The sequence below is a fragment of the Lepisosteus oculatus genome, chromosome 4 (genome assembly GCF_040954835.1).
Source record: "Lepisosteus oculatus isolate fLepOcu1 chromosome 4, fLepOcu1.hap2, whole genome shotgun sequence".
In the NCBI taxonomy this organism is placed as follows: domain Eukaryota; kingdom Metazoa; phylum Chordata; class Actinopteri; order Semionotiformes; family Lepisosteidae; genus Lepisosteus; species Lepisosteus oculatus.
In genome coordinates, this window is record NC_090699.1 from 46,314,505 (window position 1) to 46,340,134 (window position 25,630).

General features: G+C 43.1%; 2 protein-coding genes across 5 annotated transcripts in view; both read left to right on the forward strand.

The window, feature by feature from the left end:
* The first annotated feature begins 269 nt into the window (after window positions 1–269).
* Window positions 270–11,803, forward strand: LOC102698822 (LIM domain-binding protein 3-like). Its single transcript, XM_015347685.2, has 7 exons — window positions 270–326; window positions 1,115–1,230; window positions 1,620–2,013; window positions 2,409–2,589; window positions 3,246–3,366; window positions 5,053–5,168; window positions 5,933–11,803. Exons 1-7 carry the CDS (start codon window positions 277–279, stop codon window positions 6,020–6,022), a joined length of 1,068 nt encoding a protein of 355 aa, XP_015203171.2. The 5' UTR covers window positions 270–276; the 3' UTR covers window positions 6,023–11,803.
* A 7,135-nt stretch (window positions 11,804–18,938) lies between these two features.
* bmpr1aa (bone morphogenetic protein receptor, type IAa) overlaps window positions 18,939–25,630 on the forward strand; it is a 76,910-nt gene continuing 70,218 nt past the window's right edge. For 2 of the 4 annotated variants that reach the window (XM_015347786.2, XM_015347789.2), the window contains exon 1: window positions 18,939–19,154. The gene's annotated coding sequence lies outside the window, so the exon portion shown is untranslated. Of the gene's footprint in view, window positions 19,155–19,224; window positions 20,073–20,206; window positions 20,231–25,630 lie in introns of those variants that run through there. The other 2 variants (XM_015347788.2, XM_069189298.1) reach the window with 2 other exon arrangements.

The following is a 25,630-nucleotide window of genomic DNA, read 5'->3' on the forward strand; positions in this document are numbered from 1 at the left end:
TGGCAAAGCATGGTAGTGTGTACAGAGGCCTGGTAATAACAGCCAAGGGAAACAATGGAAAAGCAAACTAAATGCATGGCAGACTGCACTAGTACCATGGGAACTCTGTAAGTGGTAACTGTGAAGTAGTCCTGTGTCCTCAGTATGGAGCTCAGCACAGTGTGAGCACAAGCCCCAGCTTCCGGGTCAGAACTCAAGACCAGGCCTCTCCCCAGGCTGAGAAGTAAAGTGTTCTCACATAAAACCCATTCTTTTCTGTCCCTTTATAGCTTCAACATGCAGTCCTCTTCTGCCTCCAGCTTCAAGTCTAAAACCTCCACTTCCAGGTACAACAACGAGCAGCACATCTGGACTGTACCCCTGTAACCCTCTGGATAGTAACCCTCTGAATAACCCCTTCACTGTTTTTCTTCTTCTGTTCCAGCGCAGTCTGTGGCCTTGGGTTGACTCCCATGCTTCTCTCCCCTTCCTCTAACCACTGTTTTTAACAGCCTGGCCATAGGCATTTACTCCCTCTCCTACAGTTTTGTAGGCTACTGTTGACAGCCCTCTCCACTCCTAAGACTCTCTGTTCTAACACTGGCCTTACATCCCAGCCTGCTTCGTTTGTGGGTCTGCTGTATTAAACCCCACTAACTTTGCACAGAGTCTAGGGGAGGAAGACTTGTTCTTCCTCACTTGGGGACGAACACGGTGGTGAAGCACTTCTGCAACCCAGGTTTGTTTTTCGTCTGTGGGGGTCAACCCCAAGGAACACTTTATTACGAAAAAGAATATAGGAATACTTTTTTATGAAAAACTCTCATTCTGGGGCTTATTATACATATCTATTTGATATGCATGTAGGATTGGTAATTTATTTTAGAGTTTCTTGACATGTAGAGCAATCAGTCTTAGTAATTTGGCTTAATGGTGTTAAATGCAGAAATAAACAAGCAATTCTGCATTGTGCAAGCTACACAGTTCAAGTTGATGGTGATTTCATTTCCCCATATTTATTAATATGTAATTGATATGCAGTGATCCTTTGGTTTGCTGTTGCACTTCTTCCCTGGTAATGAGCGACAGCCTGGATTGTGATGATGTCACACAGCCCTGTGCCTCTCTCATGCAGTCCCTACTCCCAGCCTCGCTTGCAGCAGAGCTCTATTGAGATCCCCATGGGGCCCCCTAAGCCAAAGGTCATCAGCACTGCCAGCATTGTGCCTTCTGTCTACCCGTCTGCACCAGGTACGTCTTCCTGAGGTAGCATGCTAAGTAACCATGCTAGCTAGATGCACTGTAGTCTTCCTGTAGTCATCCTGCCCACCCCACAGTACATGAATCACTGGGCTCATTTGCTCATAGTAGAGAACCAGACCTGGTAATTTTACCTTCTGGCTAATTTCTTAACCTGATGAAACTTATACCAGTGCATGGTCTTTACTGCAGTTCTTTGCATACTGTTTGAACCCAGATTGCACAATGATGGAGATTCTGACAGTCCAAAAGGTGTACCCAGGCCCACAGGCCAGAGCTCATTTTGTGTACCCAAGCCCACAGGCCAGAGTTCATTTTGTTATGAGACCCAATTAGAAAACGATTTTAATTTCCCTTTTCTGTTTCTGTCTTTGCATCAGCTCCAGCTCCTGCCCAGGCTCCAGCTGCCCCTAGCCCTTCCAGTCGCCCCCCCTGGGTGACAGATGACTCTTTTGCACAGAAGTTTGTTCCTGGGAAGAGCACCACCACCGTGACTAAACACATCCATCCCCTTCCACAGGCAGCGCCCCCTGCCCCCGCCTACATCCCCAACCCTGTGCAACCCACCTACATCCCCAACCCTGTGCAACCCACCTACATCCCCAACCCTGTGCAGGCCCCTTCTCCTGCAGGCCCCAGTCCCGCCTTCAACCTCTCTCCCGCGCCCTTCCCCGCCCCCGCCCCCTCCGCCGCCCGCGGAGTCGCCCAGAGGGCTGAGCGCTTCCCAGCCGGCAGCCGGACCCCCATGTGTGCGTGCTGCAACAGCATCATCAGGTAAAGGTGATAGACAGCACCGATCACTGATCCCCGTGCTCGTCCCCATTGCTAAGGAAGCCTTGAGGTACAAACACAGCTCTGCCTGTGTATGCTGCTCGCACACAGGGTGACAGGCCAGCGTGTCACATGGCCAGGAGAACAGAAATCCTCCAAGAAGAAAGCTGATGTTTGTAAAGCAAAATAAACACAATCAAAATGTGGTACTGCATTCCGGCGCTGTGTGTCAAGGGTACAGATCAATTCTTGCTGTGCATCAGGTGACACAAGCACCTCAGTTGTAGAGCGCGAAGTAAAGGCAGTAAGCCAAGCAGATGCAGTGATACAGGCAGAGCGAGACTCGTTTCCTTACTGCACACCAGCATGGATAAAGCTTGTCTCTGTTGCCTTGCCAGGGGTCCGTTCCTGGTGGCGCTGGGGCGATCCTGGCACCCCGAGGAGTTTAACTGCCACTACTGCCACACCTCGCTGGCTGACGTGTGCTTCGTGGAGGAGCAGAGTAATGTGTACTGCGAGTCCTGCTATGGGGAATTCTTCGCCCCCACCTGTGCCCGCTGCAACACCAAGGTCATGGGGGTGAGTCCTGGAGGGGAGTGCTGGGACACTTCCCACAGTCCTCCATCACTGCCTGGCAATCCTAACCCTGCTTTCAATATTGAGTGGAATACAATGTATTGTGTATTAGTTATTTGGTTTTATTTTTAATTACAGACTTATTTAGAGGACATTTGTTATGAAAGTGACTTAAGTTTATATAGCTGGGTGTTTCACTGGAGCAGCTTTTAATGTGAAGAACTTTACTTAAGCGTAAAGTGACACACTTGGGATTTGAACCCACAGCCTTCCAGTTAGTAGTCTAGAGCCCTGATTGCTTCTCAACATGGCCGGTTTATGTATTTGTTGCTTTTATCCAAGAGAATTTGGTGGTTTCAGTTATAAGTCTTTCAAGTATAAAATAGTTCTGAAGTGTAAAACAGTTCCAAAGTTAACTACATAATGCAGTGGTTTCAAAAAGAAATACAACACCTTCTATTCCAAATATAGTGTCCATAACTACACTAATGGGAGATTAAAAATTGAGATAAAAAACAGCCTGAGGTCCATGAACAGGGGAGGAGTGAGAGGTGTCCAGTACTGTCTCAGCCCCTCTGTCTTCCCTGCTGGCTTCAGTGCTCATTGTTTCTGCATGTGCCTAATTACTGTCTTGCCAACTGTCTGCTCTCTCCCGGCAGGAAGTGATGCATGCCCTGCGGCAGACCTGGCACACCACCTGTTTTGTGTGTGCTGCCTGTGGGAAGCCCTTTGGGAACAGCCTGTTTCACATGGAGGATGGGGAGCCCTACTGTGAGAAAGGTACCATCTCAGGATGGGACGTCCATGTCAGCAACCACACATTGCCACTAGCAGCCAAGGCTTTCATCACATAAACAGCTTGAGAATTAAATACGAATCCCTTTTCCCTGCTTGCTGTTGGGTATTTCTAGTCAAAAATAAGAACAAGTGGGTTTTGCAAAAGCCTTCTTCCTTATTTTCATCTTCACACGCCTCTCTGCCCACACTGTGTCCATTAGCTGTGGTGATAAACACACAGTGAAGTCTAAACTGAGATTACCACTGTGAAATCTAATAATGATCATTTTTTACTAAATACTAAATATGTAAAAAAGTTAATAATTTTAAATAATGTACACAGTAAATAATTTAAATCTTTTTTCTTTAATTTTTTTGCTAAATATGATGGAGTTTTGACTAAGTTTTGTATTTTTGATATGAGTTCTACTCCCAGGAGTCATAGAGGTGATCCACTTAAATTTAAGGAGCAAAATGGAGCTATTGAATTACTGGAGTTTCTTGCTGGTCAGGATGTAGTTGTTGAGCAATTAAAATAGCTGTGAAAATCCTATCATCCTTTCTTGCTTTGAACTCAGTGTTTGAAATCCTTTGTTGAAAGTGAAAATGAAAATCATAGAAATGCCTGTTGTAGAAAAGCAGGTATTTATCAAGCTGAAAGAAAAGAATGGCCCATCAGAGCCATCACAAATAAATCATGCATAACACCATCAACAATCTGCTGAGTATGTAAAGAAGAAAGAAGCCATAGACATAATTATTTATCAGCCAAGACTGGTTTGTCAAAAAAACATCTGCAGTTGATAAATTCTCAAGGAAAACCTGAAATAACCTCTGGAATAAGGGGTGGAAGTTAATCCTTCTCTCGTGTATAAGGAAATGTTTCCATACAGTACTTATAGGGCTGCACTTTCCCATACAGCATGATAGTAACCCAAAACACACAGCCAGTGCAACCAAGGAGGAGAAAAAAGTGGAAAACGCAAGTCAGTCTCCAGCTGTCCGCCCACCTGAGCATGCTTGGTCCACTCTGGAGAAGAACCCCAAGAATTCACAGTGGCTTCAGCAAAGGCTTGGCAAAGCATCGGAACTGATTGATTTGCTCAGGGGTTCACAAATGAATGCAGTTATTGCCCTAATCAGACATGCATCCAAATACTGACCTTAACACTGAAGTGTCCTTATGGTAACCTCAAATCACTGGGGTGAACATAAAATTTGTTTTTATTCTAATATGATTAAATGTATGCATGTAGATACTCCAAAATAATATATGAATATTAAATTGTAATTCTTGTTTATATTTATCTGTGATCATAAATACAAACTGTAAAAACAAACATTACAATTTTGTCTTAGCAGTTAAATACTTTTAGAGTATTTTTCTAACTGCAGTTGCCAGTTCCTTCCCAAAATGCCTGCAGCCACTTGGGCATAAAAATTGTTGTTGTTATTAAATGAGTATAGGATGCAGTACTGAACGAGGTTTTCGTGTTTCCTTAACTGGATAGATGGTATGGTGCTTGTGTCTTTTGGGTCAGCACGATTAGCTTTCCTAGGCAGAAATAAAAGTGACAAAATATTTGTGTCAATGCAGCATCTGCTTGTGACAGACATGTACCTGTATTTTTTATGCTCTATTATATAAGCCTTAACTCACTCCTCACCAGTGTCTCTGCCTATCTCCAGATTACATTGCTCTCTTCAGCACCAAGTGCCATGGCTGCGACTTCCCTGTGGAGGCTGGGGACAAGTTTATAGAAGCTCTGGGCCACACTTGGCATGACACCTGCTTCGTCTGTGCGGTAGGTATCGCCTCCTGACCAGCAGGGGGCAGAGGCCCTCTGTGGACAACTAGCTGTAGACTACAAGCATGTAGTGAAGTACTAGGGTCTCTGCTGGTTTTCAGTGCAGGTCTTTGTGTCATACAGCTCCTTTGTCAAGATAATTATCTTTTATTTCAGGTGTTAATGAGGTGGTTTTGATCAGGTTTTTGAACATCCCTTCTAATCTGGGCCTCTGGCAGAGGAAAAACTGGATCGGGCTAACTAGTCTAACTGCAGCTAGCAGGCAATAGCACTATTAGCTGGGATCCTCTGTATTCCCTCCCCTTGCATTGCTGGAGCCCAGCCTGTCCTGATAATACGGACCAGGAGCTCCACTGCAGGGATTTATGGCCCCAGTGGGGGGCAGTGCAGGCCTAGAGTGCTGCTACTGACATAGCAGAGCCTTGTTCCACGGGACTCATTGCAGCTGTGTGACTGGATTTTAGGGGCCTTTAGCTGGAAAGACAGAGAGGAATTCCACAGAGGGAGATAGATGAGAAGGGATTGTTTGAGGTGGGGAAAGGTGATTTTTCTCTGTGTTATATATTTTGTTGTCTTTGGAAAAAAAAGAACAAAGTTTGATTTATTTAATAACTACTAGTGTATAACATTGACAGGATAGTGCTTGGTTTGAAATGATTTAAACAAGATGGTAATCTTAATCTGCAGTTGTACGTAATAAATGCAGTGACCGCCAGTGTTCCCTCTCCCCTGAGACTGTGTGTTCTCACTGTACCCTGCAGGTGTGCCACATCAATCTGGAAGGTCAGCCCTTCTACTCCAAGAAGGACAAGCCCCTGTGCAAGAAGCATGCCCATGCCATCAATGTGTAGGGCGCTGCCCCGGGGATCTCTGGGAAACCTGAGGTCAGGCAGGGCCGTCCTTCCCAGATTCCACTGGAACGAAACAAGATACACGACAAGCCAACTGTTACCGAGAGATCTGCTGAAATGATCAGATTCTTTGTAGGCTTTACCGCCACAATTGATAAATTTGCGTAATGACGTGGAAACAATAACTACAAGTCTTGGTACTGGTACTGAAACAAATCTGTAACCAAACAGCTCCTTTACATTATCACAGGGTCGCCCTGTGTAAGGTGGCGGCTTAGGAAATGCTGTTTGAATGACAGTTCAGTGTGAAAACGACCAAGATATTTTGATACACTGTCCTAGGCAGATGGAAAATGTTGAAGACCTCCCTCTTTGTTCAGACATTCCTCATAGAAAACTGTATTTAATTAAATGTCATCGATGACCCTTCTCTTTGAAAGATCAAGATTGTCGTATTATTGTGTATGAGGTACATTGAAATCAAAACTACTGTAGCTCCTTACGCTCACTGGAACACTTTCATCAGCAACATGGGGAATCAGGCTGAAAGCCTTCTGCACACCAGGGCTTTTTAAAATGTCAGAATATCTTGGTCCAGAGCTGACAAAAACTGTAAAAAAGAGCTCTGCCTTGTAAACTCTTAAAGGTCATTTCTTGGAAGTCTGGTACCAAAGGGAAATTTCCTTTAATTGTTTTAGAAACTATTCATTTTGTTTTAGAAACTTTATTTTAGATAGTATTAGACCTTACTGGCAGCACATAAAGTTGCAATATAAACAGCATTTTTATATTCGCACATTATCGTGGTGCACTGTAAAAATCTAGAGAAATAATATATTGAAAGACATAGGCTAATATGCCAACTGACATGCTGTATTTATTTAATAAGAAAGACAAAATATAAAATTATAACAGAGATTTGGTTATACTTTAGAGTTGAAAATCACATTTTATGGTTACTTAACAAGTAACAAGGTACAAGATATAGTAAAGTGTTTAGAAATGGGACTAATATGACATGCTCATATACTGTACTTGTAATTAGTCCTAAATAGAGATAAGTTCTTATTAAGAAAATGGCTGAATTTAATTCTGTAGTTAGATGATATAGGTCATAAATCATTTTTAAATGAATAAATACAAATTTCAACCCTTGAACTAAAGTGCTACCACACACATGTATTTTTTCAAAAATACTTACTGTTGCTGCATGAGTGCGGTATGTAGAAAATATCATCTGCAACTTAAAAAAGTATCTTAAGCTGTTCAGAAAAACAGATATGTGTTGCTTTTGATAGTTTCTTGGTTTTGCATAGGAGTCCTGTGTATTTTTGAGCTGTGCTGTGCTTTAGGAGAACAGCCTCCCACTTTCCATGGATCTGCAGGGCAGGGGGCAGAAAGCGATGGGCAGGAAGGGGAGAGCGAGGGCTCAGGGAAGCAGCTGGCCTCAACAACGAGCCTGTCCCTGCTGTTCTGCCTGGTCAGCTTTTTCATGGCAGGTGCCAAAAGCAAGCTTGTGTGTTTAGTGAGGGACCTAATTCTGAAAAGGAGTAACTTTACAATTTTTCTTTGTTTAAAATCAAAAGGGCAGTCCTGTGAAAAATGTGTCAGATCCTAAAGCTGGAGCCACGGGGGTCCAGCTCCTAGCACAAGGACACAGTGGAGTCCACTTCAGCTTGTGTTCTTTAAGACTGTACAGTGTGATCTGGACATCTGTGCCTGGATAGAGTTTTTATTAATGGCCACGGTCCAGAGGCTCGTTTTCATTGGCCCAGTAGCCAAGTATTAAGTTCACAAAGCTGCGCCAGAGCCAGCGCCTCCCCTTCGTACCTGCCCTTACCAGTAGCCCAGAGTCCTGCAGGAATTAGGAACCTCTCTGGAGCAACAGGTGTGCCTGGAGCAATAGGCAGCGCCCTGCGGGAGAGTGTTTCCATCTCCTCTGTTCTGTAACGCGACGTACCTGTCCGCTGCTAAACGCCGTGCTGTGACAGTGCTCTGTCGGCATGTGAGCAGACACGCAGAGCGAGATTTTATGTGTTTTAACTTCTTGTTTTACATTCTGTCTCTGTGTTGCTTGAGATTCGTGAATGTGAATGCATTGTAATATTTAAGGATGAGTTATGTAGTAAAATATTGCAATCAGAGAGGTGGGTAGGGTTAGATGGTAAATTTTAGATTTAACCATTTTTGAATTCTTAAGAAAATGAAGAGATGCATTTATCTTTTCCCAAAAAAGAAGAAAAGTCAGAAATACAATCTATGTAAGTAAACAGCATACAGGTTTTCCAAGACATTTTCCATATCAGACAGAACCTGCCTTGAAAGTGCACAGAATCGGCCACTGTCAAGATGCCTTCTGGAAATGCAACTGAAGAGAGCATCATCACACTGTCTTTCTCTTCACTTACTGAATGATTCCCTGTAATAGTAACATACTGATCAGCTCAGGTTTGCACCCAGCCTGCTGATTTTTGGTCAACATTTAAACTTATTATTTGAAATAAACTTTTGATTTCAGTAATCATTCAGTTAATTTGCAGGTCATTCTCCAGGGATATTAGTGTTATAAGTTATATGCTGTAAATTCACTCCACTAGGTAGCAGCAGGGGACTGTAACACTGCAAAGCCTAGGTAGTCAGTTTTCCTCTCCCTTCTGCTCTCAATACAAAAATGAGTGTTAAAACAGCATGTACAATGAAAAAGTCAATTTTCCCTAATTCTTTATATATTCTTTATAAAATTAATTATAAAGGTGTTAATAGCTCTAGAAAATAGCTAATAGCTTTTCCACTGTATATTACAATGCAATGCTAAAATAGTTTACACTTCAAGGCCTAGTTTTGCCCCTCATACAATTATTAATTTTCTTAAAATATACAAAATAATCATTTTTTCAGTTGTTTAAAGAAAATTGTAATTATTCAACATATTTCTGTTGATCGTCACTAAGGGATAAAATGTGTTATCTCGGTGCAATTAATTAACTTTTTAAGATATTGATAAATGCATTTTAGTTTCAGGATTTGTATAAGGGGTAATCTAATGGCCAACTTACATGTGTATTTACACTCCAATATCCAACAGGTATGCTGGAGGTCATTATTTCAGGAAGAGGCCATAGATCCTAAGGAATCTGTAGTTCTTGCCTGTTTAGAGTTTGTCTGCTGTGCATCTCTTGGCACCTGAAGGACCAGTTTATTAGTCCAGGATCTGGAGCTCCATGATTCCAAGTGGCAATAGTGTTGTACTGTGAATATTTATTAGACTAGGAAGATCGGAATTCCCAGAAGAACAGAGAAGAGAGTGAGTTATCTTCTCTTGGCAATTCTTTGGCAACTGGTGGGCGTTGTCCTGCATCAGCCTGAAAACTCTAGTGTGCCTGGGTGTTTCCTCCACTCACTCTGCCCTGTGTCAATCTGTGCGTGTGGCCTCATGGGAGAACTCAGGATGCTCTCACTCTTTTCCCATCTTCTGTCTCCTCTTCCTTTGATTTTGTGATTGCTAAATTGCAGCTCACTTTCCATTCCTAACTGACCATCCAGCCACTCTGTCCTTGGCTTCATTCGTTCATTCATTCCACCGGCGCTGCCCGAGTCTCTCTGTCATCCTCTTTGTCATTTTTCAGTGCCACTCTGACTCCAGGCTGTGCTGCACTCTTCTGCTCACCTTGCAAATACTCTGCCCTGCTGCTGGGTCTCTCCTCTTGTGTGTTTCTGCCCTGCTCCTGGGTCTCTCCTCCTGTGTCTCTGCCCTGGTGCTGGGTCTCTCTTCCTGTGTGTCTCTGCCCTGGTGCTGGGTCTTTCCTCCTGTGTGTCTCTGCCCTGGTGCTGGGTCTCTCCTCCTGTGTGTCTCTGCCCTGCTGCTGGGTCTCTCCCCCTGTGTGTCTTTGCCCTGGTGCTGGGTCTCTCCTTCTGTGTGTCTCTGCCCTGCTGCTGGGTCTTTCCTATTCCTGTGTGTCTCTGCCCTGCTGTTGGGTCTCTCCTATTCCTGTGTGTCTCTGCCCCGGTGATGTGTCTCTCCTCCTGTGTGTCTCTGCCCTGGTGCTGGGTCTCTCCCATTCCTGTGTGTCTCTCCTCCTTGTGTATGCTTGTGCCTTGGTGCTCTAGTCAATGTTCTTCTTTCCCATCCTTGGATTTTAAACAGAACTGGCCACTTTGGATTTGTTTCTTGGACTTGACTGGTCCTTTCAACATTTTTGTTTTAAAAATTTTCTTCATACTTTATTCTGGTCCCTCAGGTGTCCGTTTACACAATTTGTACACACTGCTTATATTTAAAGTTATTATTTCAAGTTTGAAATTGATATGGTTCAGCAGCTGTTCAATATGGGATGTGTGCTGCTGTGCTGATGTTAGCATGATAACATCAGTTCTCATGGCATGCAGTGATTTTCACTCTCTTAAGTTTAATTTATTGGATCTTTTTTGTTTGTTTTTTTAAACACAAGAATTTACCAAAAATGGCCTTTGCATTGTGATTGTGTTCTTTAATAATGTTTTTGAGTTCATTTACTGTTTTTTGGCATGGACTGTGTGGAAAGATTAGGAATGATTTATTTTTTATTTATTACTATTATTATCTAGTTTATCTAGCATCTCAAATAGTAATTTAGTAATGTTTTGTATAAGTGAGGTGTTTTGCTGTGAGGTGGGAATCTCACGATGCACGATTTTATTTGTTTTGAATGGAGAAAAGATACCTACAAATTAGCTTTACGTACAAAATACTGAATTCTGTTGTTTCAAACAGTGATGCCTTGGAAGTAACATCACACACAGAACAAAGCAGGCACGGACACAGCATTGTAGAAAGGACTGATGCCGAATGCTGATATATATACTGTACCTGGGCAGAGAGGGGTTGTGAGACATCTGAACAATTACCTTGTGTGCTGGTGTTCTTGTTTCACTAGGACAGGAGCTCTGTGTTCTCCATGTTTAAATATTACAGGAATTGCCACATTTTAACATACTCACAAAAAACACCAGTACTAAAATACCATTGTAGATGCTTTACACATGTTAAGACCAAGTTAAGATCAAGTGTTAAACCCTCTTCAGACTTCTGATAACATTATATGTGCTTTTTAAAGCTCAGCATAAGGGCAACAAAAGTCAGACCCCTAGCCAGTTACAGGAGTGAAATCATAATCACAACACAACAATCAATCCTACTGTGTCTGGCTGTTGACTTGGCCATTATTTTGCCTGTGTGGGCTGGCGGTCCAGCAATTTGATCCACAGTAATGGTTTGGAAGAAGGAGCTAAAGGGAAAAGGGAATACTGGCAGCACAGGGATGATGTGATGGCAGTAGAGTTCACGACTGTACTGGTGGTAGATGGTTTTTCCTTCTATCTATTGGTGGGGGAAAACAACAAATTTACTCTTGTAAATAGAACTGATGAGTAAGATGTTAAACTTAAAGGTATTGTCTGCCTGTCAGCAAAGACGTTGATGTACCTGCTGGTTCTTTTGTATTGTAAAAGCTTTTCTAATTCTCTGTGTGTCTTTCACTGTGATAAAGGTTTCTATCATTTCCCTTTGCCTGCAGGGACTTTTACTGTGAGAGCTGAGTAGCACTTCTTTCTGATTGTTTCACTCTTGACACCAGAGCAGAAATACCATTACAGAGTTTACTGTTGGTATGTTTTTATTTGAAACATTGTTCCTCACTGTAGTAAACTGGAAGCTCCTGTATTTAATATCTGCATGTTACACAAGAACGCATGGGTGGAAATGATTTGTCTCCAGTAAAAAAGTAACAGTTCTGGAAAAAAAAATGAGTCTGTCTTTTATTTAGCACCGAAGGAACACCAGTTAGTACTTGCAGCCTTGGGGCTGCTGTGATAGGAAGGTGCTGGGGCTGGATGGCCCAGATGATGAGTGACTCTAAGAAACCCAAGGAGATTTACATACTCTCGACCAAGACTGCAAGCTGGAGGCTCTGTTCCTAATGAGGTTCATTTTTAATTATTCATTTTGTACCCACCAAATTTGAAATTGCTGATAGTTTCTGTATTTCCTGCCTCCCGATGACTCCCTACAGGGGAGGAGGAGGCGGAGGAAGAACAGTCCGCCCACCCAATGAGCGCTGAGCTATTCACCTGCAATTTTCAAACGCTGGGACTTACAGTGTAAACACATACTGGATGGTTAATTGGCTTCTGGGAAAGTTTGTGTGTCTGTGTTTGTGTGGTGTGCTTTGTGATGGACTGGTGTCCCAATCAGGGTGTTTTCTATCTTGTGCCCATTGCTTGTGAAGGTAGGCTCCAGCTCCCCTGTGACCATGAATTGGATAAAGCAGTTAAAAAATGGATGGATAGATGTTATAATTGTGTATCACACTAGAAAAGTCTTATTTACACTGTGTACAATTTTGGTTACCATCTTATAGGAAAGTGAAAAACAAGCAGATGCACGAAGAAGAATCAGATGTGTTACTGGGCCTAAGAGATAAAGGGACTGGACACAATCATTCAGAATCCTCAAAGGTATTGGCAGAGTCAGCCTGGACTGCATCAGAATGAACAGTGAAACACTGAACAAGAGGACATGAATGGAAAGTGCAGTGAGAACAGGATGCACTTAATTACATAAAGGGTTGTGGGAGTGTGGAACAACCTACCCAGCCACATTCTTGGATGAGATCAATCATCCCTTAACAACCAAATGGGCTAGATGAGCCAAAAACACTTGTTTGTAGATGCTCGTATGCATTCTTCCCAGATGCATTTTTAATGCCATAGGTTTATGGTTCCTTTTTTAAATCTACAGATCCTTATCAGCAGTAACCCAGTGCTGCACAGCCCAGCCTTTACTGCACCCTTTTACTGTTGAAGGAGAGAAGGGGGCAGAACAGTAAGTGCCCAAGAGGCTTGTTCCTTTGTAATTGAGTTGGAGAGGTTAGCCATCAAATGGATCCTGGAGAGACAAGTCACCTTGGAAATCATTACAGAGCTTTTGAACCAGTTGAGCGACTTGCGAAGGACTGTATATCTTGACACCTGTCATTATCAATCACCTGAGAGGTGATCTGATCACTGGAAAGGTTGGAGAAGGTGTGATGGGGAGCCTCTCAGTGGGTGCTTTCACTCCAATCACAGACACAGAAAAATGAAGTAGTCACCTAGGTGGCGACTGGGCCAGCTACCCGCCTTTTCCCATAGCGCCATCCGCAGGCTCAGAGAGGATTCTCCATACAGGCAGGTACATACTATAACAAATACATTACTGATAAATACAGTATATAGTCTGGAAAGGCAATGTAGGTATTTATACAGAGTATCACCTTATGGTTCAGGTGGGTAGCTGCGTCAGCATGCGTTGGCTGCAAAGGAACAAGTAATAGGTTTATTCCATGCTGAAAGGAGAAGAAAAAAAGACAACATTTCGGACACCTGAAGAAGGCTCCACAGCCGAAACGTTGTGTTTTCTTTCTTCTCTTTTCAGCATGGTATCACCTTATGTTGTACATAATTGGTTAATGTTTGCTTAATGGTTATTAACCCTTTAACAGTTGTTGCCTGAGACAGATGAAAGGTTGGCAATGATCCAGCTGGGCTTGGTTCTATTTTGGACCTCAGAGGGAAGAGGCATTTCCCTTATTCCCACCTAAAGTTCAAGGAAGCCTGTTGGCTATGGAATAAAGGAAAACAGTTGGTGTTATTTTTCTCCTCATTTTGAACCCGGTCACTCTTAATATTTGGCACTGTCTGGACTTTTTCAGTTTCCTTTTCGAGTCTTGTTTGGTTTTGTGCACCTGTGCTGATTAGACCCGGCTTGGACTTCATGTCCAGAATCCCAGAGCACCACCTGCAGAACCAAACTTTACGTCAAAGGTTGGCAGAATCAACCAAAGTAATAATAAATATCCCAATGCTGTCCTGAAAACAGCTCGAAGACAGACCAGACACCTTCTCATCTCAGAGGCATATTATACATGGACAGAAGACAATGCTCAGAATGACTGTGTGACTGTTGTTGAGAGAGCCCAAGTATTCTCTTATTTCCTGAAACTTTACTTAATGTTCTTACATTTAAAAGAAGTGTGGGCTGATTTCATTTACTGCACATTGTATTTCAGAGAATTTTGAAAGACTAAATTCCTAATACAGTGCCTCACACAGTTTTCACATTCTGTTGCCTTTAAAGCTTGAAGTTATGACATTTTGAAGTAGGAATTATTATTTGCTATATACACAATCTACTCCACATATCCAATGCAACAAACAAAAACAAGTATATTGATAATATGAAAGGAAAATGAAAAAGTCATGATTGTATAAGTATTCAAATCCTTTGCTGCTGCAAACCTAAATTAAGTTGCACAAAATTACCTTAATGAGCTTCACAATGAATTGTGACCTCTGTCTATGTGGTAGTGGTGGTTCATGTGTTTCAGAACGGAACTGGATCCTCAGAACCAGGACTGATGGAGAGCGCTGGTAAAGTTCAGCACAAGTGGACACACAGCAATCTGGAGAGAGAGGAAACATGGAACAGAGGGAGAAGTAGCACTGCACATCAAAATGAGCCTTCAGGTACAGGAACACAATCCTTTTAGATTGCTACTGTAGCATCCATCCACACGAAAGGGCCACAAAACCAAACCAAGTAATTCTAGAACATTACACATTCAAAGGAAAACACAAAAAGAAAGAAGTAAATAATAATAATAATTCCCTACACTTTTCTGGACACTCTGTAACAATGCGTAGTTCAGGACAATATACAGACGGTATAATCCGGATATAAGTGGACAACAGGGAGGAGACGGCGAGGATCAGGAGGGGTTGACAGACAGGGGGGCGTGACAATGGTGAACTGGTGCTCGGGGCATAGCCAGGGCGAACAAGTTCAAGGAGTCCAGGGGGTAAAATCCGGAGCGAAGTCCAAAAGTCCAAAACCGGGTGACCCAACCGAGACAGGACAAAACAGAGTTAAAAACTGGAACGTTGATCCAGTACAGGGACAGGGAATGAAAACAGCATGACGAGGCCAGGCGCTCTGACCCCCGGACTCAGCTGGGTCAGGACGCCGATAGGAGGCCAATGCCCTCAAGCCGCGGGCGTAGGGCAACTTGATGGTAGTCAAGACGGGCGTCCGTCTTCCAATGCAGAGCCGGGAGTAGCAAGAGCGCCCGGATTTAATAAGGAGGGGCAGGATTGGGGTCAGGTGCACATAATTAGCAAAATAAGAAAGAGCCGGAGTGCCCTTAAGAGGAGGGATTATGATCGTGACATACTCCGTGGCAATGGGGACTCCCCTCCACCACCACCAATGTGTAGCACCACCTGGATAATGCGATGGCAGCCATAGTGCGCACAGTACACTCACCACACAGCAGCTAAATAGATTATATGGAAAACAATGTAAAAGTCATGATTGCATAAATATTCAAACCCTTTACTGTAGAAACCAAAATTAATTAGTTTAAGTGGCCTTTGTCTGAGTGCAATAATAGTGGTTCAGATGATTTCAGAATAAACATACCTGTCTCTGCAAGTTGCAGAACAACTCCATAACAAAGTAGTGTAAAGGCACAGATTGGAAGAGAAGTATAAAAACATTTCAAAGCCTCTTAATTTCTCTGTGAGCATGCAGAGGTCAATCATTAAGAAGTGGAAGACACTTCCCAGATCAGGAAAACTGACCTCTGAACTGAGCAGCCTTGGCAAGGAGGAATCATTGAAGCCAACAGCATCATCAAGAGTTACATAATTCAGTGGCTGACATAAAAGAAAATGTCCATAAGGGAACAATACCCCACCTGCAACACAAATGGATTTGTAACGGACTGAAAAAACATCTCCAATGTCACATGGATTTGGCAACAAAGCACCTGAGTGATACTGCAAACATGAGGCAAAGATTTTTGTGGTCAGACAAGACGAAATTGAAAATGTTGTTGTCCAAGTGCAAAGAGTTACATTTGACACAAACCCAACATCCCTCTGACTTATGAGAGAAAGAGCCCTTGGTCAAGCCTCACTGTACTAATGCTAAAGCCAGAAGTGATTAGAGGATTCTGATTTCAGCTGGCTGAATGACTATGCAGAGCCCAGGATTGCCCAGTTGGGATACAAAGAATCTTGTCCTCATTATCTCATTGACATCCCACACACTCCCTGTGGCTCCTGACGATCTAGGCCAATTCAGGACCAGCCAAGAACTTGGCAGATGCCAGATTTAATGCAGACATGTGCATTACACTTGTAATCCAGGTAAAGATCGAGATCGAAAACACTACTTCAGACAAAATTTAAATGATTTCAGTGTTTATGTTGACACACCCTTCACATCTTCTAGACAGTATGGGGAAGCAATAACAAAAGGAAAAAAATAGGATAAATGGTTAAAGGTGTAGAATTTAAATCAAGGGATGTTGTGTTGAAATTATACAATACAGGGCTATTTATTACTGCTCAATTTGTATCACTCTGGCATCAGCCCAGAGAAGAGGCACCACACACATTCTGGAGTTTAAAGATGACTAACAGGCAGAAATAACTGAATCTCTTCAGTTGTGAATACAATAGACTGCAAGCAAACCTGATCAAAATAGACTCACTTATCTCTAACCTTGATGTTCTTATGTCCCAGACATCTTAGCCTTAGTGCAGAACTGTTATAATGCAATATTGTCACTGTATTGTACTACCATCTGCAGAAGCAACTGTGGATGACTTTCTTAAGTCCTTGAGCCTGATTCAACTTATACACTGCACAACTGGGAAAGTCATGTTTCAACAGCCAGTATAAACTCCAGAACAATTTCTGCAAGAAATAAAAAAAATAAAGATTCTTTCTGAGAAATCTTTTATTTTTGGAGGGTCTGTGAATTGAATGGTGCCCTGTGTTCCATATTCAAAATGAGAACAAATTGGGTAGATCAAATCTACATTCGCACATCCCCCTACTACCAATAACAAAGCCAGCAGTCATTGGAGTGTCTCTGTAATGTTCACTGTTAGAATCTTTTCACCTTTTAGCTCTAATTGGCAGTAATACAGAGAACACACTACAGGGAAGTTTTCATTTAAGATGCAGTAATATAAGGCTATGCACTCATACACAATTAATACTACAAGGTGCCCTGGGGTATGTGGTTTTAAAAACTGGATTAGGAATATGGTTGACACCTTTTCCACAGTTAGCTCCCAGACAAGAACTCTACATCCCCACTAGTTGTCCAAGTCTGATATCCTTTAACGGCTCTATCCTGACGTAAAGTACAGGCTATGGGCTCCATAGATAGTAAACTTATCAGAGGAGATAATAGGCAGAAAAAAAGAGACTTTAAAAGATACTTAACCATGCACTAGGATGCTACTGTTTCTATCTTCTACAGTATCTATTTCTAGCAGGTTATACCATGATCTAAAAATGGGGCCAAAGTTCATTTGTTCTAATACAGTTTTTAGGTGCTGTTTGTTTAAGCAGTCAAATGCCTTTTCCAGGTCTATCCCTAAAATGCACAAGGGGAGGGAAAGGTCCTCTGAGTACAGACAGACATCCCCCCAACAAGGCCAGGTTGTCACTCATTAGGCGTTCTGGTATCCCATAAGTCTGTTTTTCCCCTATTAGTGATGCCTCTGCCATTTGTAGGTAAAGGAAAGGGGTCTTGGACAGGACCTTAGCGTCCAAACCTAACAGAGTGAGAGGTCTCCAGTTCTCAATGTCATTTTTCTCTCCTTACACAAGAGAGATGGTGCTTTCCCTTAGAGAGGCAGGCAACAATCCTAGTGTACCTTGAAGCTTACTGATACAGTTGCCATAGCCAGTGTTTGAGCAGATCCAAACAGGTGCAATGAAATTCGTTAGCTTTCCCCTCCTGTAAGTTTTCCATTGCATGCTTTAGGTCTCCTAGCAATTTCCCATCTTCTTTGCTCAAAAGTTTTCTAGCTTTGAGGTAAAATACTGAATTTCTTCGTTTTTCACTTCCGTATATAAGTTATAAATATGAGTTATAAAGTTTGGAGTAGAAGTTGTGGATAAGGAACAGGATGGACAGGATGGCAGTGACACTTTCCATGACAGACTATGAGCCTCCACTTTAATTGGCTTCTGTAAGAAACTGGTCCTGGGGCGAGTGTGAGTGTGAGTGTGAGTGTGAGTGTGCCCTGTGATGGACTGGTGTCCTGTCCACAGTGTATACCGTCTTGAGCCCATTGCTTTCTGGGATGGGCCCCGACTCCCCTGGGACCCCTGGGATAAAGATGTTAGAAAATGGAGGGATGGATAAACCAGTGGTTCTGTAGGATGGTCCTGGAGGTTTGCTCTCAGCTCTTGTTAGGTCAGCTGGGATCTGTAAAAGTATTAGTCACGTACTCATGTCTGAGTTTCAGAACTGCTGTCAGACAGGAGTGCTGCCTGAAATGTAATGATTGGACATCTTCAGGAGGAAAAATCGCTCATTGTGAGTGTTTCGGATACAGTGTCATTCTCATCTCTGAGAATCGGCTAGTTAGTCACATTGTTTTTAAGGCATATTTGTATGATCTCCATCTGTAGCAACTGAAAATGTATACAATAACCCTTCAAAAATCGACAATTATATATATATACTTATGTAACGTAATTAAAACATTTTGAGATCAGAGAAAACATGCAGAAAAAAAGGTAAAATGCACAGAAACGTTCTTTTCATACAGGTCTAATTTGCAACATGAAATAGAAAACGACAAAGCAGAAAATCCATTCTCTCTCCTCTGGCCGCTCCCGAGTTTAAATGGGCTTGTCATCACTGATGTTTTTGTGTGACTTCAGTTTGTGTGAAAGGATGAGTTTGTGTATGAATCACAATTTGTAATACCGCAGATTCGACCCTTTCCTTCCGCTTCCTCTGAGAACCTGTGCAGGTCTCTCACCAGGTGGCGGCGTTCCCTGCGCGGCGCGAGGTCTGGAGCGCAGTGATTGGAGGGCTGGGCCGGGAGCAAGCTCGCGCAGGAATGCGTCGCCGGGAGAGACGGGCGGCGCGAGGGGGAGGGCTGCGTAGCTACCGAGGGACAGAGAACCCCGAGACAGCACGGGAGACGCGTGCCGCCGCGCCGCGAGATTATCAGAGACGCGAAGTTTCACTCGACGCCGAAAGGAGCTGGTTCCGCGCAGCAGCTGGGCTCGCCTCTTCAGGTAGGTGAGCTTGATTCCCGCGTCTCGCCGTGGCTGCTCGGCGGCGGGGGAAAGTTGACTGCTGCTGAGTCAGTTGAGGTGTCCCCGGCCGCTCCGAGAGGGCTCGGGTTGTGGCTGCGGTCCACGGTGGAGGATGGTTTGAAATACCTGACTTCGCTACAGCCGCCTCTGAGAAAGTGGCTGGGCGCTTTGTGGCCAACCGCAATCGACTTTGGCCTTCCCGCTTGTCCTTGTTGACGAAAAAAAGGCTTCAATTGTAGATGATTCTTCTTATTTTAACGCATTCCGGAGGCAGTAATGGGGTTTGGAAATAACACGGTATCCTAGTGATACGCAATATGGATCAGGCTTCTATAAATAGTCCCCACTGTGTTTTTGTTTGGTGCTGTATTTTTTTTTTAAACTTAATTTTGGCTAGTGTAAACACCTGGACGAAATAAACGATGTACGTAGCGAAGGAACTCGCCAGCGCAGCGATGTATCAGCCCGAAATGACTCCTGAACTGTGTGCGTATGGCTCCTCAAGATGACGGCCGCACGCTGCGCTGCCTCTCCAGCGTGCGGTGAGCGCCGAGGTGGGAGAGAGCGCCGTGCGCCCGGCCGGAGCCGAGGAGCAGCTGCCCGTGGCCTGTGGGGCCCAGCGAGCGCGGCTGCCCAAAGATGGAGGAGAGCGGACTGTCTGAATAAGCGGCGCAAAGCGTTCCCACCAGACCCCACAGTCCCGGCTCCTTCCGGGCCGAGCTGCGTTACAACTCAGTGAAAGTTTTGGACAACTTCTTGGACTGAAGCGTCCAACATCTCTGATGTATTTCAACATGGTGGTTATTGAAGCTGCTTATCGGACCCCAGGATTATTCCGGAGAACCTCAGTCGTGAGGGAGCAATGTCTTACGTGCGCGTCATGATTATTATTACAAGGTAATAATCTGTATCCAGGTGCACAGCTGCCCGAGCGTGTGGGTTGGGCGTTCAGTTCTTGTGAGCAGTGCCCTTCAACTCGGGAGCCCTTCTGGGGCACCTGGAGGAAACTGGACTGGCGGTGCTCCGCACAGCTGGCCACAGGTGTCTGATTGGGGGTATGTTGACCGCAGACAGTTTAATTACGATACACATGAGCGAACTGCAACAGGAAGATTGTTGTATTTTGCCATGATTGCTTGTAAACATCCTAGGTGCGGTGTGAATGCGCATGCGAGTGGACACAGCTCTGATCGGACACAGCGGCAGGGGCTCAACCCTCTGCCTGAGCAGCGCCGTTCTGAAGTTACCTCTCCAGTTTGCGAATAGTTCGTCCCGTGAAGAAAAACATTTTACTGATAAGGATCAAGACAATTACTGTTAACATAAAACAGAAGGTTAAGCCTCCCTAGATTCTTCATCTGGCACCCAGAGTGTGTTGCGAAAAGCGTGTGGAATAGCCCAGCTCTGTTTCTCTCTGCCTGCTCAGTCATGGTGCTTTTTATGCACCGTCCTCATCAAGCAGCACTTTATCAATCGTTTGTAAAGCGTCTCTCCTTTATCTTCGGTCTTGTTTTGTTGGGGGTTTATACCGTTAAATCGTGTATGATCAGTGTTTACGGTTCTGTGTTTTTATTTTCAGGTGGTTTAGTGTTTGCAGAAGCTGTTTTGCAAGTAGTCTCAGCTGTTTTTCTGTTTTTCTCAGCTGACCTTTTTCTTAAAATGCCCGTTATGTGAATGTGAGTACATCAAAGGGGCCACTGTAGCTAGTTTCTCTTTGAGCAGTCTGGTTTTGGAGGTACTTTAACTGAAATCCATTTGCCGTTTAAAGCTATTTATTAGATGTGTTCTGTTTACTGTAACATTTCTAAATACATGACACTAGATGTAGTTTCTTGTCAAATCATGTCTGAATGAACACATTTTCAATATGTGTAAATTTGCAGTTAGAATTAAAATCATTTGATTTCTGTGCTATTCGTGTATCCCAAATAAAGCCTCACATTTTAACAAATGGATAACGAAGCAGAAGTCTGGGTTACTGGAAAAACAATTCTAAAAATGAGTGGCTTGTTCAGTTGGAGGGAGAACATTGACATTTGCCTTTAAACCAGGTAACATTCTTCTTTGCTTCCAGATATGCACTCACAATCCCGGCTTGATAGTCCTGCCATTAGTTTGAATTTTTCTAGGCAAAATGTCAGTTCTGCATTTTGTCTTGGAGGCCTTTGCTTGCCGGAGTGTCTGTCTGGTTGGAGCTGTCCATGCTTGGTGATCAGAGAGCAAAGCTGCTTTTAATTTAGTGGTGGGGGACTGTTTTTCTTGAGCTGAAGGGAGAGCAGCAGAATGGAGGGAGGTCAGAAAACAGATGGAAATGCTGAATGTGGAAATGTCTGGTTTGAAAGCCTCTAGAAAGTGGGGAAGGGGTGCAGAAAGTTTCCTTTTTTCACGAAATGGAATATAAAGACTAACATTAAACACATGCCAGACAGCTGTGCATTCCGCAGCTTACTCTGGGTTCTCTGTTACAAAAATAACACAGCCGAGTATCTGGGAGCAGAAACACAGAGCAAGACAGTTGAAGGGCTCGGGTGAGGCCTGCTTCAGGTATTCCAACAAAAAAGTTTTAATGGCTTTTTATAGTCTGGAATATTTGTTGCTTTTACATGAGCTTCCGTTTAAAAATTATTCTATTACAAATTAGTCATTCGTGTGCCTGATTATTTACGTGGTGTGTCCCGGTGATTAGTGTATGAGCTGCCATGGCTGTGAGTAATGGTCCTGACCTGCATTACAGTGCCTTAGAACAGGGGAAAAAAAGGTGCTGTGCAAAAGGTTCCACACATGATAGGAGGTGGTGGGGGAGGTTAAGGCCTCCAGTTCAAACATGACTTGTATATAATGTGCTGCCTATTGGAGTGAAATCTGGGATTAGGTCAGATCAATAAAGAACAGTGCAGGTTTAGTAAGGCACAGAAAGTAGTTTTTCACATTTGGGGAGTGGTGCCAGCATAGGCGCAGTTAAAAAAATTGTGCCCTGTGTCAGACTAATAGCAATGCAAATTGTTCAGCACTCACAGTTTTATGATATGGTAAATGTAATGAGGATCACCATGAGCATCGAGCTGTTCAACAGCTGCTTTAGCAGTCCAGAGGGGATGTGAAAGTAGCACTAGAATTGTATGAAGATTAAAACAAGTCACTAAAAATGATTGCGGAAGGCTGGCATAGTCCCTGAGCTGCACAAGTGCACATGCAAGATTTGTTTAGCATTCCTAGGCAGCAGCAATGGTGCATAAAGCCCTATGAAGTTCTTCTGCCAGCGCACGTTAACTTGTGAAGAAGACGTGGCTCTCTGAAGTGGAGAGGGTTGTCACTGGTAGAACACAAGTGTGACCTCTGATGGTGCTCTGAGCAGGAGTCAATCATCTCATCATCTCTAAAACTGTGCAGTTCTTTGCAGCTCTTGGTTACTCAGTGGTACTCTTCTTCATGTTGGGAGAGGAGGTGGGAGTTATATGAGGGGTTCGAATCTGTACTGTACTATAGAACACTTCGTAGGTAGGTCCCTTTTCAGGCAATAAAGGCCCATGGGGAATGGGAGGGCAAGGGCCACCATTTTTCTCGACCATCCGACACTGGAGGTGGGGGTGATGCGGCCAGCACCACCCCCCAGCTGGCCTATTACCCCCGGAAGCATTAACCCCCGGTACTCATTTGGAAAGCAGGCTGAGTGGACCTGGGAGCCGTCTGGAAGATATTCAAGCAAGCTACAGTGCTTGACTCTACCTCGGATTGAACTCGGGACCTTCCAGTCAGGAGCGTATTCATACTGTTCGAAATGCTTGCTGATTCCAAGCCTTTAACCTTAATTTGTGCCGATTTTGGTGTCATTTGTGCATTTTACCAATGATGCAATGCTAATTCCATTCAAGGCAAATGCAGTTCTTGACCATTTTAGCAGCAATATGGCTGTGTTAAGGCCACGTTTCCCTCTGCATCAGTCTTTGATAATTTGTGAGGCGTTCTCTTGCTTTTACTAAATTAGTGCTAAAGTCCTTAAATTGGAACTTGTGCCAGGAAAAAAAGGATCACCATGATTTTAAAATATTTTTTACTTTTTTAGTGCTTTTCAGGTATTTTGGTTTTGAAATGTGGAAGATAATTTAAAAAATTTATAAATTCTAACCTTGTTAGTTAATGCCTTTTCCTCAGACATTTTACTATTGTTTTTCTGGGTCCTACACAGACTATTACAGTCAAGTATTTGAACATTAAAACATTCAAAAAATTATATTGTGTAATTAAGTCTCAAACTAAAGAAATAGTTTCTAAGGGAATTGTGTGATACTCTCATTCTGCACATGAAATTGCTGGGGTCTGATTCTGTACCCAGCATCAGAATCTGTGAATGTGCAATAGTAGGTTTTGTAACAGTGTGTGGACTGTGGTCTGAAAGTCCTTGTCTCTTGAGGAGCATTCTGGGTGTCATTTTTAGTAATTAACAGTAATTGGCTTTACTGCCGCTTTAGCCATTTGCCCTTGTTTTTTTAAAAGCACACATTGGGGCATTCTTCCCACTTCCTGTTCCTAATCCCCCAATACTGGCTCTGCTGTTAGCAGTTGCTATGCTGGTTGTCACCCTTCTTGTCCCTGTTTTTGAGGAGCTCAGTAGCAGTGCTGTGAAACCAACCATTTTTTTCTTTGCCATTCTTGAAAACCCAGGCCAGTGTCTGTTGGTCGGTCAGTGCTCAAACTGAAGCTGAACAAAAAGCCATGAAGGAGAAATGCAATTTGAAATACAGGAATGTTGTCGTGAGAAGTGTGGCTTTATAAAGTCTGGATGTATGTATATAGATCAAAGCAGAATGGTTGTTTGCTGCATTAAGTCTCAAGTTTTTTTAAATGTGACATCAGTGGTGTAGATGACTGTACCTGTGTACTCACAGGGTCCTTTATATAAATAAGCACAGCTTTGCCATCTTTTAAGTTGTTCAGTATTCTTTTAGTATGCAGCTTGTAGAAAAGAAACGAGATGTTGATTCCTGACCTTTGGATACCACAAATGTGTGGTGTTCCGGAGCAACAAGTGGTTTACGTTCTGATAAGTTGTGCTTTATGGTTTCTTTAAATATTACACAGAGCTTTAAGTAATTTCATTTTGTGGTTATCTTGTCTGTCAGTTGCAGAAGTTTTCAGTGATGGGGGTTCACATTCAGCATTGATAAGGTTTAAAAATATGATTCTATAAATCTAGATGGAATTAAATAGAAAATGTGGAACAGATTAATTACCAACAAATTTAACACAGAAAAAGGAATGGATTACCCAGCTGTGATATTGCAGAGAGGTATAATGGGCTGTCACAAATTGCAGAAGAAAGCGTGATGATGAAAGACTAAAAAAAGTTAACTTTAGTCTGTATAATTATATAAAACATAGGTATTATGTAACTTATAGCTACAATCATTAAAGCATTTTCAATACTCTCTGGATAAACAAAAAATGATTGCAAAATCAGGATCAGGTGGCCTTTTAGCTAATTCAGCACCACTAAAGCTATGTGGAGGACTTATTCTATACAACAGTGCTTTATAATAATGGGCTCAGATACAGTACTCCTGCCTTATAAATTGAGATGAGTACTGTAGCATTCCTTTACAGGGACTGGATCTTTAAAGTTGGAAGTGTAGTCCTTCATTACGCCTTTTGTGAAAAATGTATTTTCTCCACTTCATCAGAGGAATAATGGCTGTCTTTTTGTTTTTAGTTTTTGCTGAAAAGCTTAGTTGAGCATGTAAGTTACAAGTGCTGTTCGAAAACCACTATGGTCACCTTTTCTGTTGTTCATGCTTTTTAATTATTATAGGTACAGTACTTATCAGCAGATAGAACAGAATGCAAAGCCTGGTTCTGATGCCTTAGAGCTCCCTCTCTTTCCTCTGAGCTGTTGGATCTCCCTAAAGGCAAATTAAGCCTTGAATGGCCTGTCAGAGCAAATACCAACATGCAGGTTGTTGCTTAATAAATTGTAATAAGGAAATACAAGGTAAGAGATGGGCAAGAAGATGATTTTTCCCAGATTCTTGATGTAGCCATGGAGCATCTCAACATTTGTGTTTGTGCCCTTTTCTGTCCTCATTCATGGTGGGCATTTGTCCTGCAATACCTTCAGTATGTTCAGTTTCAGACTTTTGTAGAGATTAAATGGTGCTGGGGGCTTTCTGCAGAGGAGGTGGAGGGGGGAGGGAGGAGAGCTGTGAATATCAGGTTTCAGTCTTCAGTCTTCTGTCTGCTCTGTACTCCAGTCTGGAGACACTGTGGCTGAGCAAGAGAACGTGCAATCACAGCTCTAGCCATACACTGCCGCTCTACCCAACCCCCCTTAGGAAAAAAACATGCTCTTAGTTTTAAATGCATAAAACCGACCTGTTCTTATTCTGTGCAGAGACTGCTCCCGAAAATCTGCAGTCACTTGGGTGCTGATGGGGGGGTGGAGGTTGTAGTTCCATTGTCTA